Source organism: Cyrtonyx montezumae, unplaced genomic scaffold, assembly GCF_038088225.1.
Source record: "Cyrtonyx montezumae isolate F1298 unplaced genomic scaffold, pur_monq_1.0 scaffold_9, whole genome shotgun sequence".
Taxonomy (NCBI): Eukaryota; Metazoa; Chordata; class Aves; order Galliformes; family Odontophoridae; genus Cyrtonyx; species Cyrtonyx montezumae.
In genome coordinates, this window is record NW_027072100.1 from 14066457 (window position 1) to 14083400 (window position 16944).

General features: G+C 47.8%; 1 protein-coding gene across 2 annotated transcripts in view; it reads left to right on the plus strand.

Moving 5' to 3' along the window:
- The window catches only part of B4GALT5 (beta-1,4-galactosyltransferase 5), a 90110-nt gene that overhangs the window by 52077 nt on the left and 21089 nt on the right, over window positions 1-16944 (plus strand). The window contains exon 1 of one of the 2 annotated variants that reach the window (XM_065754510.1): window positions 14469-14625. The exons of the other annotated variant lie outside the window; for it this stretch is intronic. Within the exon in view, the coding sequence (XP_065610582.1) occupies window positions 14499-14625 (127 nt within the window). The 5' untranslated portion in view covers window positions 14469-14498. Of the gene's footprint in view, window positions 1-14468; window positions 14626-16944 lie in introns of those variants that run through there. 2 annotated transcript variants of the gene reach the window in all.

Consider the following 16944-nt stretch of genomic DNA (forward strand, 5'->3'; position numbering starts at 1 on the left):
ACGGGAGTTATGCTAGACACATAAAAGACTAGACACTTGAATTTTGCTTGGCATAAAAGTTGGTCGTCTGGCCTAAGAATGACCACCAGAAATTGATGTTGTTTTGCTTTCTCCTTTTTTTCCCCCCCTCCTTTTTTTCCCCCCTCCTTTTTTCCCCCCCCCTCCTTTTTTCCCCCCCCTCCTTTTTTCCCCCCCTCCTTTTTTTCCCCCCCTCCTTTTCCCCCCCCCTCCTTTTTTTCCCCCCTCCTTTTTTTCCCCCCTCCTTTTTTCCCCCCCCTCCTTTTTTCCCCCCCCTCCTTTTTTTCCCCCCTCCTTTTTTCCCCCCCCTCCTTTTTTTCCCCCCCCTCCTTTTTTTCCCCCCTCCTTTTTTCCCCCCCCTCCTTTTTTTCCCCCCCTCCTTTTTTTCCCCCCCTCCTTTTTTTCCCCCCCTCCTTTTTCCCCCCCCCTCCTTTTTTTCCCCCCCTCCTTTTTCCCCCCCCTCCTTTTTTTCCCCCCCTCCTTTCCCCCCTCCTTTTTTTCCCCCTCCATCTTTCTTTACTGGCCTTGTAGCTGTCATACGCTTTGAAATGTGAAGAGACTGGTGTAGGAAAGGGACACTGCAGATGTAACTCTTCAGGATCTCACCCAAGCTTTTCACTTCCCTGCTGACCTAGGTCAAGAGTGGGCCGCAGATGAGTACTGGTGACCATGTGAAGGATTCAGGAAGAAACTTGCAGGGAACGAGTCAGGGCAACAGAAACTTTACCAAAGCTAGAATCTGAAAGAGGAAGGTGTGAGAGTGGGGGAAGAGGAAGAGTTAAAAGAAGGAAGGACAAAGAGATAGTGGTTTGAATGACCCTTGTACAAGGTGGAGCATCCGGTGGCTGAAGGGGCCAAGGGCCACTTGGTGAGGTGACTGAGTGCAAGCAGGAAGTCTGAGGTACCCAGAGATATCATTACTCAGCTTCTGTGAACTGTCCGATTTCCATGGAAATCAAGCATCATCACTCAGAGAAGAGTACCCTGGGTGAGACAGCCATAGGGGATATCAAATTATAACATATAAGAAGTTTTGTTCTAAGAACTGGTGGTTTTCATGCCTTCTCCCTGACTCATCAGCAGAAAATGTCACTACTGGCTTGGACTGTTGTGGCCACTGAAAAGGGCATGGTGAGGCTCACTGCCACCAAGCTGAGCAGTGCTCCACTGTTGTGCTTCTCATGAACTGAGAGCGTGGTCACAGCAGAAAGGAATCACTTTGACAGAAGGCCTTTCAGCCTTACATCAGAAAACTTGTGGTTTTCTGATGTACAGCCACTGAGCATCTACTGATTAATATGTGCCTAATATGTGCCACAAATCTATCTTCTAATAGATTGCAGGTATCTCAGAGTTGTTGAAGCACATGGAAGATGATGTGGCTGTAGGATAACATAGTGTCTGGTTTTAATTCTTAAATTATACAGAATATCCTGAATAGATAGTTATGTGGAACATTGAGAGCAGACACAGATGAGGAAGTGACCAACTGTAATCTCATGCTGAAAGTCTTGGGGAAAGCTCTAATTTATGAGCAAACGCAGGACTCTATTTATGGGCATAGGACTTTGGTCTCTCTTGTACTGTCACACATGGAGGCTGTCAGTTCTAGATAACAAAGGTAAGAGGTTCACACTAGGGAGGAGCTGGTTCAGCAGTTGATCTAGTCTTTGGCCTTGAAGAGATCTGCATTTGTCTTTTAGATTATCTACAAACACTGTGCTCCCAGGTGGATCTAATACACTTGTTTGGTCCCTGTGGCTGAAATAGAGAGGACCGATCTTCCTTCAGTGCTGTAGTTGCATAGTCAGGGGCTGCCAGGTGTTGTGTGTATACACTAGGTATAGGTAGCAGGTAGCAGTGCTTTACCAGATGTGCTGTAGAACTATTCTACAGATACCCAAATATGCTCATCACCTTTATAGCTTGGCTTTGGTGTAAAAGTAAAATGTTTTCTGGGGTGTGGAGAGACATTATGTTCTAAGCTCACCTGGGAACAGATTCTGATTCTTGTGTGGAACAAGGTATAGGCTGAACAATGAGAGGAACATGGGATTTCAGAGACATCAGGCAAAATCAGAATTCAAAAATCATCTTTGTCCTTAAAATGTCAGTATTTGTAGCCTGTGAGTGAGGAAGTGCCTATGGCTATGGTACCAAAGTGCTAACAGGACATTTACTGATAAGAAAATACATTGGTTTTGAAGGCTTCATCACCCTTCAGGACCAGTCTTCAGCATCACCCTTCAGCAGCTGCTGAATGTGTTAGCTGGCTGTTGCCAAAAGGTCTGAGTGCTGGGGAGCTGCAATGGACTGAATACAGCCTCTCTGCAAAAAGATAATCTCTGCAGACTTCCTTTTCTTTGTTTTCCTGCACTCCAGTGTGGGATTAACAAAGTAGATTAAAAGGTATGATGAATAATCTTTGTTATCAAACCCAGAACATCTATTTAATATATGAAGTTAAGCAGGCTGCTAAGTATGGAATCTACCACACCATGTATTTGTTTTATTCCTTTTGAGCAAATGGGAAGAATTTTCTTAGGCTGGCTGATGAAATGCTGAAAATTGTTTTAAACCCCTCTTTGTGGAGATTTTTGTATCTTCTTAATATATCTTAGCATACATAGTGTCTTTTGCTTTTACTTTTTAGATATGCATAGTGGGTGTATGCATGAGTGCATACAGATATATACATACTTCTTTATTTAAGTATAAAGTGTATACATGCAAATTCCACCCACAAACTCTCAGCAGGAAATGTCTTTCCAGTTGCTTTGGTATTTGCTGTTTGAAACAAATCAGTGCTTGAGCCCAGTGGTTTGTTTGCTTTTTATTTCATGTTTTGTCTTTCTCTGACATGATAAATCTGGAGTTAATCCAGGAGGAAGCAGTGACAGAAGTACATCATGTCTTCAGGTGATATTCAGCACTTGGCACCATATGCTGCCATGGGTGATGTCCTGGAGTTGCAATCAGGCTGAAATGCAAACAAATGAGATCAGCCTTTGGAAAGAGCAACAAAGAGCTCCAGGAGGAAATATTCCCTAGAACCGTGTTGTATCACCTGCTGGCAATGCTAGCCAAGTGTGCAAGCAAACTGAGCTCCTCCTTTGCATGGGGATGGGGTATGGATCACCTTCTTGAGAGCAGATGACTGATTTTTCTAGCCCTATTTGCTCTCTGTGGAAGTACAGCCCACCTGTTCCCAGTCTCCATTCCCTGCTGCAGCATTGGCTTGTACCCTATAGGAACCACAAACTGCTCTCCCCAGTGGGCAGGCACTGGGAGCAAACACTGTCACACAGAGCTTACAACCCAACGGCCAGGATATGCTTGGTGAATGGTTCAAGTTTTACCAAGTGTGCAAAGATGGTGCTGCCTCCGAGGCAGTACACAGAAGGATAGTCCTCACTCAGTTCTGCTTTTAAATAGTGAATATTTTTGCACTGAGCACTCAAGTGGTCTGTATTTCTGAGCTGGCATTGTGCTTGCATGCTGTGATTCACATGAGCTACTCAATCAACAACTCGATGGGCTGTGTGTCTCAGCAAGAGTAAGTTATGCTTAATGACAGAGTTTGGCAGAAGGCAGTTCCTATTTTGCAGATGGTTAAGCTGAGGCTAGGAGAGGCCAGAGAAATGCTTCTGAAACACGTAGCAAACCCACAGACGAGCAAGGGAGCAAATGTCACAGGGTCTCAGATGGTGACTAGCTTTCTGAACAGTACTTGATCTGACACCTACAACTTCACCTAAAGACTGGGGAGCTCTGCTCCCACCTTTTCACCCAGTCTTCTATACAAAGGCTTCTCTTTAGCTCCTGATGCAGACAGCTCTCACTAACATTGCTTCTTTATCAGTCTTCCTGCACATGTGGGCAGGAGCCCAACATGGTGCAACTCCACAGCTGTGTCATCTTCCAGGCCCAGGGACACAGCTGCATTGCTTTGTGCACACAGGTGTTGCAGGCTGCCTGTCTTCCTTCCAGCAGCATCCTCCAAGTGCTTCAGCATACTTCGAAAATGATGTGACAGAGGACAGTGTTGACAAAATACTGCCTTTCCCATTTCTTCCTGCATGTCTTCCTCAAGGCACTGAAGTTTGTTTGATAAGGGTCTGTTCATAGCTTAATTTCAAATAAGCATTGTGAGTTCAAGCCTTCTGCACCTTGTAACAGGTGAGATTTCTGGAGTGCATCTATGTATTTGGTGCTTTGCATGCATGTTTATGTGAAAGCGATAGCAGGGAAGAAAGATGCCAACAGTAGGAACCATCTTTACGTCCCTAACCGTAAGTAACAGAACGAAAAATTCAGTTCTGGTCAGGATAGCATTAGAGTTTGAAAGACCACCACCACCCCTTCCTCTACAAATAGCCATCAGAGGTCATGAGCAGACACCTTAAAAACAAAGAGCAGTATAAGCCAAGGCAGCCTGGCTCCCAGGGAGCCCCTCCAGTATTGCTCTGCACACTGAAACTATGGACATTTCAGTACCTTCAGATTCTCTATAGGCTGGGAAGGGCCACCTCTGCTCTCTGCTCTGGACCTGGCTGCTCCTAGCTTCTTCAGACACCTGTCATGTGCTAGGAGGGACCACAAGTAATGTGTTTGAATTGGCCCTTCATGCACATGTGGCAGCTGTTCACCATATAGAAGCCATTTATCATGCATGAGGTGAAACCTGAATGCCAGCTGCAGAAAGACTGGCCTGATCTGGCCCAGTTTTCTGCTTTTCTGAAACAGTCTGCTGCTGCCTGCCCCACACTGGGAGGGACTGCTTTGACTCCCAAATGCTTTTATTGTTGAAGGCAGCATTTAGTTATTCTGTGGATTGCATTCTTCCTGCTACATGAGAAAAAGTTCTTCCTCCTTCCTTATTACTCTGTAACCTGAATGCCCTCCTGTCAATAGGAGTTAACAAATCTTTGTGACAGCTCTGTGACAAACAGAGTGTTTTGTTAGCTGGATTAGTTACTGGTACCAGCTCCAAATGAATCCTACTATCAATTGTACGAGTGGGAAGCATCTGCTGTGACTTGTCCACAAACAAATAGCAATAGGAAGAATGAACAACTGTGCAAACAATGGCATTCCTTGCTCACGGATGTAGTCTGAAGCTGCTGGGCACTCCCAGGACCTGTCGCCTTATGCTCTCAAACCACCTCCAAAACCTGCCTGCCCTTGCAGAAGGCCTCACAAGAAGGATGCCAGTCTCCTCTGCTATTTACCAATAATGCAGTGGCATGCAAAGGCAGGGGGCACATACACTATGGAACTGGGAGTGTGAGCTGATGGCATCTGCTATTGTTGCCAGGACAAAAAGGGTTGTCAACTGTTGCTGAGCAGATCTTTGGGAAACCAAGGACTTGGATTTGGGGCACACTCCATTATGCTGCCCATGGTGACCTTGCTGACAGAGAGAAGTTTCACAGCTGAAAGGAAAAAGGTATCCAGTTTGGTGTCCAGCAAAGCACATAACAAAAAGACAAAAAAAAAAAAAATTAATGTGCTGACTCCTTCTCTACCTTATGAGATCACAATTTTCTCTCATGACTCCTCTCCTTTGGAGGCAGCTGCTGGTAGTTTTATAGGCGTTCCTCTGACATGTCTCCCAAGAAAAATGCTCTGCTACTTCTTTTATCTCCGTAATCCATCATCAGAACAGAAATTGCTCTGTTAATAAAACACAGCTGCTGTTCACACCTCCACAAATCAGTTCTAACACCCAACATGCAGGCCCTGTTTTGTACAGAGGGGCATCCCTTCCTGCAGCCATCTGACCTTCCTTGACCCAGAGCTGTACTGCAGCCCTGAGCAGCAACAAGGGGGAGGCAGGATGTTAGGAGAGGAAAAGTGGAATAATAACAATAACAAAGATGTAGAACTGTCAAGGACAGTAACTGTCTCATAGGCCAGAGGTGATATGCAACAAAAGAGCTGCATAGGAGGAACGGAAGCAAGCCTGAAGATATAACAGGAATGCACTTCTTCCCACTGGCACGTGAGTGCTCAGCTGTCTAGGGGAAAGCACAATGTTTACTTGGGGGAATCAGTGCTATGACTCCGAGTGTCCCCTTTCTCCTGTGTTTCCTGGGCTTCTGTGGCTGAGCACAGCATTCTGGGGCACTGTCCTGGCTGTGCCCCTGCTTTGTATTTGTGCGGGCACAGTGGGAAGAGGAAAGGCTTGATACTGTGCAAACCCTATTCAGGAGCAGCTAAAACACTGTTGTGCTTCCAGTGCTGTTCCTGTCACAAACATAAAACACAGCATGAAGAAAGTTCACTCCATGCCAGCCAGAGCCAGCTTGAGAGCAAAGTTTTTGAGCTGACATCACTCAGGGAGGGGAGGCTGGTTAAGAAAGAAGAGCCGAGGGCAAGGGAATTGTTTCTTTCCTTGGAAAAGCCATTGTTGGATCCTTCTCTCTTTCCAGGAAGAAATCAGCTCTGGCAGCCTCTGTATCTCTGCAATGTGTTTCTGATATAGCCACTCCTTTTCTCCGTGGCACACAAAATGAAAAAGGGTGCCTTGGACCATGCTGTTAATGCTGGTTATCTGCTCTGTGCCCAGCAGAGATGAGGCTCTGTCAGCAGCTGCGCTGCCCTGAAAGGTGGTGGGCTCCAAGAAGCAGTACTTCAGTTCACACTGACTGCAGTCTCAGGAGCACTGCCAGAAATGTGATGCTGTGGCCTCAGAGTTGAGCCAGTGATTATACTGTCCCTTCTCTCTGTTCCCACACAGTGGAGCCGGCTAAGAGTGACTAGAGTAGCTCTAAACCCTGAAATCTGCAGTGCTGGTGAAAATGTAAACAAAAAGCAGTTTGTTTAGTTCAAAATACCCTTACAAATGAAACAGCTTGAATCCAGGTTTTGTTCAATGAACTGCACTAAGTTTTTCTAAGTTTATCTGAGAAAAATATGTCCTTGGCAAAGCGAAGCTGAGTTTGTTGCTGCAGTCAGGCACTGTTCCTGGCAGACTTTCCAGGTAGCTGCATTCAGCTGTTGTGGAGATCTGAAAATTGCATAAGATGAGAAACTCTGTGAACCTGACTGAAACACACTGTGTGCTTGTAACGCAGAGAGTGCCTCACACCCCTCTGAATCATGAGGTGGTGATGGTTTGGGGACAAAGAGTGGTTGGGGCCAGTAGAGCCCATTAGGTCACTGAAACTGGCAAACTACTATATGTCACAGATATCATCTGTAAAAGCAGGCATTGAACCCTGCAGCCTGTGTTTCAGGAGAGTGGCTGACACAGAACTCTCAGAGTTATGCTGCTTTAGCTGAGTGATGTCAGGGAATAAAGAAGATGTCACTTCTACTTTTGTTATGACAAAATTCAGCCTGAAGTTTTTCTGGCTGTGGTTACATTGTGTAGTCACCCTGCTTGTTCCTAACTAGCAAATTATGAGCCCTGGCATCATCTTTAAATCCCACTTTAGGTGATTTTTCTTTCCCACAGCTCCCACTGGCTCTGCAGAGCTGGTGGCACTGCTTCTCTGCCCTGCCCTGCCCTGCCCTGCCCTGCTCCCACCCCATGAACAAGACCTGCACTGGGCAGGGCTGCTGGGCTGCCTGGAGGAGGTGACAGAGCATGTTCAAGTTGGCCATGGACCAAGCCCTTGATCCATGGTGTTCAGGCAGGTACACAGCACATAGTTCAGCAGCATTCACCTGCAGCTAAATCTTGCTAGTCACAGCCAGGCCAACATGGCAGGGAGGCACCGCTGTCCCAAAAATCTGCTCCTGAGCCCTGCTGTGACCCCAAACTTGCTGACAGCACTAGCAGTGCCACAGTGCAGTAACTCAAGAGGGAGAAAGGCATGGGGTTGGCACAAACAACCCCACTCACACCAGAAATGCTATCTCCAATGGGAAATGCCCTGCTGGACATGATGCCATCTTTCCCCATGGATGAGCAGGACCACTGTTCGTCCTCTGTTCCTGGTCAATCAGGGAAGTCTCAGAGGACTAGAGGCTCACCAGCGTGACTCCCATCTACAAGACGGGTTGTAAAGAGGATCTGGGGAGCTACATGCCTGTCAGCCTGACCTTGGTGCCAGGAAATGTTGTGGAGCAGATCATCTTCAGGGAGGCTACACAGCATGTGCAGGACAACCGGGGCATCAGGCCTAACCAGCAAGGGTTTATAACAGGCAGGTCCTACTTGGCCAACCTGATCTTCTTGGTTTAGTGCCAAGTATTGATGACAGGTGGATGTTTGGTCTGGATGATCTTAGAGGTCTTTTCCAACCTTGGTGATTCTATGATTCTCTGTGGGGACCAGGAACCATGCCTTCTTTTGTGGTGCTCCTGAGTAGATGGTTTGTACACGTGCAGGAAATCCATCACACTTGAAAGGTACTGATCCATTACATGCACATATTCAACTGCTCAGCACCTTCACAACAATTCTGATGCTTCCAGAAGATGTTGGTCCTGCAGCATATTCACTGCATGATGGACAGAAAAGTTCTGTGCTTTTTCCTCCTGATGCTTGTTGTGTGTGGCAGGGGGAATGGGGCTGCTGCAAGTAATTGCTCCCCAGGTAAAGCATCTAGGCAGAAAAGGAGCAGCTCTGGGGAAATGGAGACATCTAGGCAGCTTGCCTAGAAGAATGACTGCAGCTCCAAAAGAAGCTACTTCCAAGTGCCATAGGATCCCCTCACATGGAGAGACATTAATATTATTGCACTCCTATAGGCAGGTCCTGCTCATGTCCACAGCTAATGCTTTGAAGTGTTCAGTAATTACCAAAGTAAACCACCCTGGAGGTTGAACTGTGTGCAGGAGCAAGGAGCTTTTCAGACCACATTGCCATGACTGATGCTGTGGTAATCTCCAAGGCCACTCAAGAGATACTCTGCCCCTGAAGCCTGCAAGGGAACAAGGAAAAGGAATTCATGTGTGTCCTTGTGTGAAGGTCATTGCAGTCGTAACTCTGGGAGCATGCTGCAGAAGCAGTGTAGAGAAGACAGCAAGAGAGTGGCAGTGCTGTGCCAAGCAGGTGTGTGCCCTGCTGTGGGTGGCAGGCCAGCTTTCTGACTCTGGTTCTGGACAGCTGAAATACCTTGTTTGCTTTCTGTGCTCAGCAAGCCATACCAGTACCTAGGAGCCCTTTCTTCACTCTGGGTTTCTGTGAGGCTGCAAGCAGCACTGGCCACTGAGCCTCATCTTGTGGGATCAGGACTATGGGTGCCTGTAGCTTGCAACTACACATTCTAAGTCTGGGTTTTCAAAGCTGGTGCAAATAATTCAACACTTGAGCCAAGTGACACTGGGTGTTACTTTCTGCTCCATGCCAGAGAATTTCTGGTTGCTAATTTTTCAGAAGGATCCAGCAAAGCTAACTCAGAGCTTCTGAGCTGGAAGGAAGTTACCTATTCAGTGTTTTAGAAACAAATGGCTTTTCCAAGGCATTCTCATCACCATCCATAGTGAAAGCAATTAAACCTTTTTTAGAGTGATACTTACATGCAAAAAATAAAATAAAATAAAATAACCCATTATATAGCATGTTGCTAAGCTCAAGCACAGCCAAATAAATCACATGAGGCAACAGTTCTGGGCTCTGTGCTATTGTTCTCTGGATGAGGTAGAAATTATTTTCACCATCAGTGGCAGCAGCTGTTTTTAGCACTGGTAAAGGCCTCTTGAGCTTCACTTCACCTTTTCTGCTCTCAGCTGTGCTTGCTCCTGCAGATACTCAAAGATGGGATATTTATAGAACAACAGCAGGAGTCCCCCTACAAACAGGAGCAAAGTGAAGTATGAAAGAAAATCATTAGGATTTCCTCAGAATAAAATACATAAGTAAAGATGCAAATGCTCCTTTTGGGAAAAATAAAAACACGTAGCACAAATGGTGTTGGTGCTAAAAGCAGGCAGTGATTAAGGCTGGAGGAGAAAACCCAATGGGCAATGCTAATTCTGGCAGGTCACTCTGATGGGACAGCTGTTTCATGACTGTGGGTGTAAAACATGCCTCAGCTCCACCAAAGGCAGCATCTGTTCAGCAGCTCTGGGAATGCTGTGCTGAAACATGGAGCTGTGTGTGCCCATGACAGTGCTCCTGCACTTGGGGAGACACTTGATTCAATAGAACTGGGGAAGGTTCTAATTCATGACACAGATCTTCCGCAGTTGGAAATCCAATTAAGCTGTTGGCTTCCATGAGTTAATTTTGCATTATGTAATTATGAGCTAATAGAAGGCAATTTTCTCTGAAATGCTTTTTGTTCCTGGTTGTCCTCATCCCCAGACTTCTGGAAGATAGTTACATTTCTGCATGTTGTGAAGTTTTAAAATCTTTTCCACTGGTGGCTTGAATACAGGCAGAATTCATCCCACTTTTTTTGCCCACAGTGTTCATTTTAAAATCCAGCCCTGTGTCTAAATAGTCCAAGAGTTTATTTTCCATCCACAAGCTCCCAGGAGCAAGAGGCTGGGTCCTTCCCATTCCTGCTCTGCTCTGTAGATATCTGCACAGTTCCTCCTGGACTGGGAAAAAAGCAGTGCTCCTCCACAGTATCAGTGAACAAGAATGGCTTGAATGGAGAATCTCCTGGTATCCCAGTCTCAGTCTCATGGTGTGATGAATATTCTGAATATTGTTCATTTTTAAACTCACAGATAGATTTGGCTGCTTGGCAGTATTTTAACTCAGTTATCATCATAGATTTTCTGCAAGGAACTCTCTTGAGAGGTATTTTAACATCTGGATGAGTTATACTTGTGGTAAATTATACAATACTTTTATGTGGTCTGCTGAAGTTTCCTTTTTTGGGAAATTTTGGAAAGTACCTTCTGGCATGTTCTCCAGCCAAAATATTTAGCTCAAAGGCATTTAACTTGTTTTTGGTAAGCTAGATAAGTTGATGGAGTCAGATCATCAGCATTCTGAGAAGGGCTCACTCAGAGGTAATGATATCAATTGAATCTTTGAAAAGTGCAACGATAAGTTTAGTATTTTAACCTACTGTGATGACAACAACCTTCCAAGTGAACATGGAATTCTGCAAAATCATTTCTGTTGCTGTTGTCTCTTTTTGGTAGGTCCAACACATCTGTTGACTTTGCTTAGAATGAAAGGGCCCTATGGTTAGGCATGTGCATGAGTGAGTGCTAAGATCAGAGCTCTAACAGCCTTATTAGAAAGTTCAGTGGGTGGCATAATCCAAGAACTGGGGTATTGTAATCCTGCTTGTCAGCATCATCTTTCAGCATTCAGTGGAGGTCCTTAATTTTAATAAACAAATATCTACCTTCAGTTTCCTTTCTGTTACTGCCAACACACTGATGTCAGGTAAAACAGCAACGTGTGGGTGGCAGTGATCTGATGCCTAGCCTAAAAAGCCAGGACCACTTAGGTGTGCTTTTACTACCAAATGAAGTACACACTCTATTGTGTCTTTTGAAAAACCTGATGCATCAATAATTATGTCAATGATCTGACACCCAGCAAATGATATGCTGAATGAATATTTATTGTGTACGCTATGGCTATAGGTATGCATGGAGAAAATATTTACATTCTTACTGTACATGCATCCTGTCAGTTCTCCTTCTCACAGCCAGTGATGACACTGATAGCACTGAGTGGATTTGCAGCAAGACCTGTGTTGCATCCACAGGGAGCATATTTCATTTGCCCAGGGTTTGCAGATCTGAGAGCTGCTCAGCACCCAGTCCATGCAGCATCTTGGTCTGCCTGAGTGGCACAGCTCATGCTCTGCTTCACTCACAAAATATCTGGCAGCAGAAACTCCTGGGAACATCTCAAGCAAATGGAGGACTATTGAGCATCTGGAGTGCCAACACAGTGAGGTGCTGACTGCCCTGAACTTCATAATTGGAGACATTTTCCTGATCATAGAATTGAGGCTTTTTTCTGGGAAGTCTCTACCATTGGGCTGAAGGTGCCAGAAGCACTTCCAGCAGCAGCAAGTAACAAATCCGGCCAAGCACCAGAGAGCTGCGACACCCTTGGTGCAATCTATCCCATGCAGAAGTGGCAGAAGAAAATTATTGCTCTCGATCAGTTTCTCTTTGTGAAAGCTGTTGGCAGCTGATAATAATGGATGTGTTATCAGAGTGCAGCACTTTATTGAACATTTCAAACCCCAAATTTGAGGTTCAGCGATTATGTTCCCTACAGAAACATAATCCTGCCACTCCTGCCTGCTGCCAGAAGAATCTGATGGCACTTTCTATGCAGCAGTTTGCTCATGGCAGGGCACAAGTGGTGTTGCAGGAGGTAGCAGTGGAACGGGAGCCACCTTGTGTCTCCATGTGTCCCCATTCCACCACCATCAGCTGCTCCCATACAGACCCCTTCCACCATACAGCTCCTTCCTCTCTGCCTTTGTACTGGACTGCCCATTGAAACAATCCAATCTTTAAAACCCCTCCTCCCATTTGGTTTGATTTCGTTGACAGTGGGGAGAAGGCAGGGGGAATGGCCTTGGCTGGTGTTTGCAACCACTGGGCTGGCATTCAGCAAATAGGATGAATTAGAAAGGCAGGGCAGGGACAGGAGGAGGGGAAAGAGCTGTGAAAATTGAAAAATTATGTGGATTGATGGGGATGACCTGGGCCCAGGCAAACTGGGAGAGGGCATGAGGGGCAGACAGAGCTTCAGGGCTCTGACTTCTTCCCTTCCTGAGCCTCTAGCAGTTGTGTCTGGAGCCAGTTTCTTGGTGGCTCCTCCAGCAATGTCATTGCTAATTAAACACATTCACAAGGTTAGGTTATTGTGACAACACCTCATATTTGGCCGTATCTGCTTCAGACAAATAAAAAAGCAGCCCAATAAATCTTCCTGCGTTTCCTTACTCAGGGCATCCTTTTAAGAGCTGCATGAAAGCTGTTTAGCAGATAACAGATCCAGCAAGCACTCACCAACACAATCCTGCTGAAATACTGTGGGCTCACAGCAATTAACAAGGCTCAGGACTTAATTTATTTCAGTGAAGGTGGTGCTGCAGTGGCAATTCTGGAAAACAAGGAATGCAGGTTTCCTTGTTCATGCAGCTCCTGCAGCTTCTCCAGGGAAATCCCTGCTTACCTCCTCAGGCTCCTATCTCTGGGACATCCTCTGTCTTCAGGATCCTTCTGAGTCTTGTTACATTAAGAAAATTAATGCCTCACCTTTTAAAGGGAGATTTTTTTCCCCCTGCTAATCCATTTAATTTTTACTTTATCTTCTTTCTTTATCTACTCCCTCCTGTGTGAATCCATGCATCTAATATGGAGGTATTTCTCTCACATTTATCTCACGTGAGAACTGCTTTCTTTCTTTGCCTTTTGTACATGAAAGGGAAGTGAATCCTTCCCTTTAGGACACAGCCTCACCCACAGAGTCCCCAGTTCCAATGCCTGTCCCCACACTGCCTGCACAGACTACAGCCAGGCAATCATGGTGGGGCCTGAAAGTCAGAAGTTCAGATAAGCAATCCCTGTTTCCTGCCAGGGGGAGGCTCATGACCAGGATATGGAGACAAGTATGGTCACAGCTTCCACCACTCAGCACAGTCCGGTCAGTGCTGTGGTTTGGGTTGGGCCCTGGTAGCCACTTCAACTGGCTCCCCTGATTGGAATGAAACTCTTCTTTCTCCTTTTCTCATTTTCAGGCATCTCTGTGTCTCCTTCAAATTCCTCCTACAAACAGTGGAGGAGGTGCCAAATATGTGCAAAAGTACTTAATTACTCTTGAACAAACCACACTGCCAACTGCTGCTAGTGCTGATAGCTGCGCTGACCGTGTTGACTTTGCCCACTCTTCCCTTCTGCCCACCTGTGCCCATTGCCCCTTCCCAGGCTGCTTCCCGTAGCACTGTCTGTACAGTACCTGGCATGTGCCCACCCCTGCAGGATGGTGGGCTGGGTGTTCGGCCCTCACTCTCTCTCCTCCTGCTGGGTACCCTGGCTCTGTTACTGGGTATCCCGGGGCCATTGGTGGGTGTTCCAGGGACATAGCTGGACATGCAAGGCCACTGCTGGATTCTGATGCCATCAGTGGGTTCCCAGGGTCATGCCCACGTGTTTAAGGGCCACCTCAGATTGTATGGAGCCATCACTGCACGTCCCAAAACCCCACTAGGCTGCCCCAAGGCCATTACTGGCTGCCTCAAGGCCAGCTCTGGCACTCCGAGGCCTCCACTGAGACCCTCAGCATCATTTCCAGGCGTCGCGAGGCTCCCACCGGCTGTCCCAGGGCTACCTTCGTCTCCTTGGGGACGCTATTGGTGGGGACGGAGCGAGGGGCGGACGACACACGTCATCCCGATCCGAGGAGCCCTCCCAGCAGCGTACTCTGCAGCGGGGGCCGGAGTTTGCAGCCGCTCCTCGCCCCGCCCCGCGTCGCTGTGTCTCCTTCATGCGGCGGCGCCGGGCGCGGGCGGTGGCTCGGAGCGGTTGCGGTGCGGCGCTTCCCGCCGGGCCTCGGCGCATGTGAGCGGCAGGGCGGCGGCGCATCGGCCATGCGGTGGCCCCGCGGCCCCCGCGGCGCCTGGCGGCTGCTGCCCCGGCGCTCGCTGCTGGCCGCGCTCTTCCTTTTCTCGCTCTCCTCCTCCTTCCTCTACTTCGTCTATGTGGCGCCGGGTATCGGTAAGTGATGGAGCCCAGGCACCCCTCCGTTCGAAATGCTGAGTAATGCGGGACGCCTGTCGCGGCATTCCTCGAGGCCCGGAGAGGGGCCCGGTGCTCTTGGTATACCGCTCTGCGTTGCTCCGGCGGTGGGCAACGTGGCCCCGCTCGCTGTCGGCGTTGGAAAAAGCCCAGATTGGGGTCGGGGGGGAGGGGGGAGGGATTGGTGCTGCCCTGGGATCGCGCTGGGTGCGTGCGTGGGAGCGGGCTTGTTCCTCCGCCGTGGGCACGCGTGGCCGTTTCTGTGACCCACGGGAGGTGCGGGCCGCGGTTGTTTGCCCGGTGCTGACGGACGGAGCTCGATCCGAGCCGCGCTGGGATGATAGCCCCGAGCCCGCCGGCTGCCGGGGAGTTGGGAAGGGGCAGTGTGTCAAACGTCGGAGTGTTTGCGATCAGAACTCTACCTGGAGGAAATGCTACCTTTTAAATTTTTATTTTTATTTTTATTTTTATTTTTATTTTTGGAAAGCAGAAAGACGAGAGTTGAGTATATTTTTGTGTATAAAGTACTTGAAGGGCGGACGGAGCGGCGGACCACTGAAACGGCCAGCACCGCGCGCACTGCCTGCAGCGCTGTGTGCCCGCTCGTGGGAGGCGGGGCTATTCGTGACTGGGAAAGCAACTGTTGTGTTTGCTCTGTGTATCGCGTTTCTGCAAGAAGCCGAGGCTCACGGTCAGTTTGGCCTTCAACTCAGCTTTTAGTTACGATCTTTTTGAAAGCATGTTTATTTCAAAAGAAATGAAAGTCTTGCAGATGGGATTTTTTCCTTGAAATGCCATTGATATTGTGCATACCATGCTCCTCAAGGGTGCTTGCATGGTGGTTATTTAGCGCACATGTCCCACTGGTGCCCCTGGGTTCTGGGAGCCTTTTGCAGGGTGGAGTGGGGTGTTGCTGGTATGCGAAGGCCTGCGAGTAGGGATGCTTGTCCTCAGAATGACCTGAGTGGGGCCACTGTTTCAGGCCCTGGGCTTGGTGGCCCAGGGCTTGCTGTCTTGTTTGACGGCAGCTGTCTTGCAGCTTGGCCTTGGAGTGGCCAAGCATGGCTATGTGGCTCTCATGCATCCAATTGAGGATACTTGTACAGGCACTGACATGTGCCCCTTCTGTGTGCTACTTGGTGCTGCCAGTGCTGGCTGTATCAGCTATGGTCTCCTGCAGGGCACACATCTCTCCTGAGAACTGTGGTGTTACATTGTCTCATCTACTTTATGCTTCTCTGGTTGATCAATGGTCCTGGAGATGTTAGAGATGCTGTAGGATATAAGATTAATGCAAAGTCAGCTGTCTTCTTAGAGCTTTTGCCTATTTGGATCATAGCTGGCATGGTCACATTCTACCTCGTGCTCTCACCATCTGAGATACTGAGAGATGAAGCAGAGATATGAAGGTGGTCCATGTGAATGTTAATGCTGTTCTGACTCATCTGTCTCCCTGTCAGGTGACGGAAGATCTGGTTCCTGTTTGTTTCCCCACCAACTTTCAGACAGAAACGTTCAGTTGCGAGAGCCCAGGCCAGTGTTCCTGGGGCAGCTGGGCTTGTCATCCTGCCTCTTTTGCTGGCAGTTTGATTTTAGGCCGGTATGGCAGAGAGAACTTGAAAGAAAAGCTGTTTGTCCTGATGTCAACAGTGCTGCAGATCTCAATAAATTGAGCAAATGGTATGTAAAGGAAAGCGCCAGACATGGTGTGAGGCCTTAGCCCCAGGCTGGCTGTCTGCAGAGCCCAACACAGTCTGAGAAGTGATTACTCCTATTTCTTGGTTGTTCCTCAGTTAAAAAAAAAAAAAAAGTCCAAATAAAAGGGACCTGAAGCTGAGGAAGCTGTGTACTACTTTGAACCAGCCTTAAAGGACATCTTGAATCAGTTCAAAGTTCAAAGATGATGAAAATAAGTACTCCCGTAGCAACCCTTGTTTTGTGGAAGGGTAGGAGGACCTGAAGGGCCTTCAGCTGAGGGCGGCCTGTCCTAGGGCTGGGTGAAGGCCAGTGGCTGTGGCTGATGTGCAGGGTATCCCTGTGTAGAGGACGCAGTCAACTTGGCAGAGAGCAGAGGTGTCCATAACATCTGGTACAGGCTCTGAATGGGGATGATGTGGGGGAAAATGCTTTGGAGCTGCTGAGGTTTGTTGTGTTGGAGCACTTGGGTCCTGGTGCCAGGAGAAAACTGGGACAGTTGCACTTCTCGGTGCTGTCTCAGCATGTTGATGAGGAGCTGGCATGCTTGACGGCTGGGGAAGCAAGAAAACAGCTCTTGGTGCCTTGTAGATAGAGCCTAGC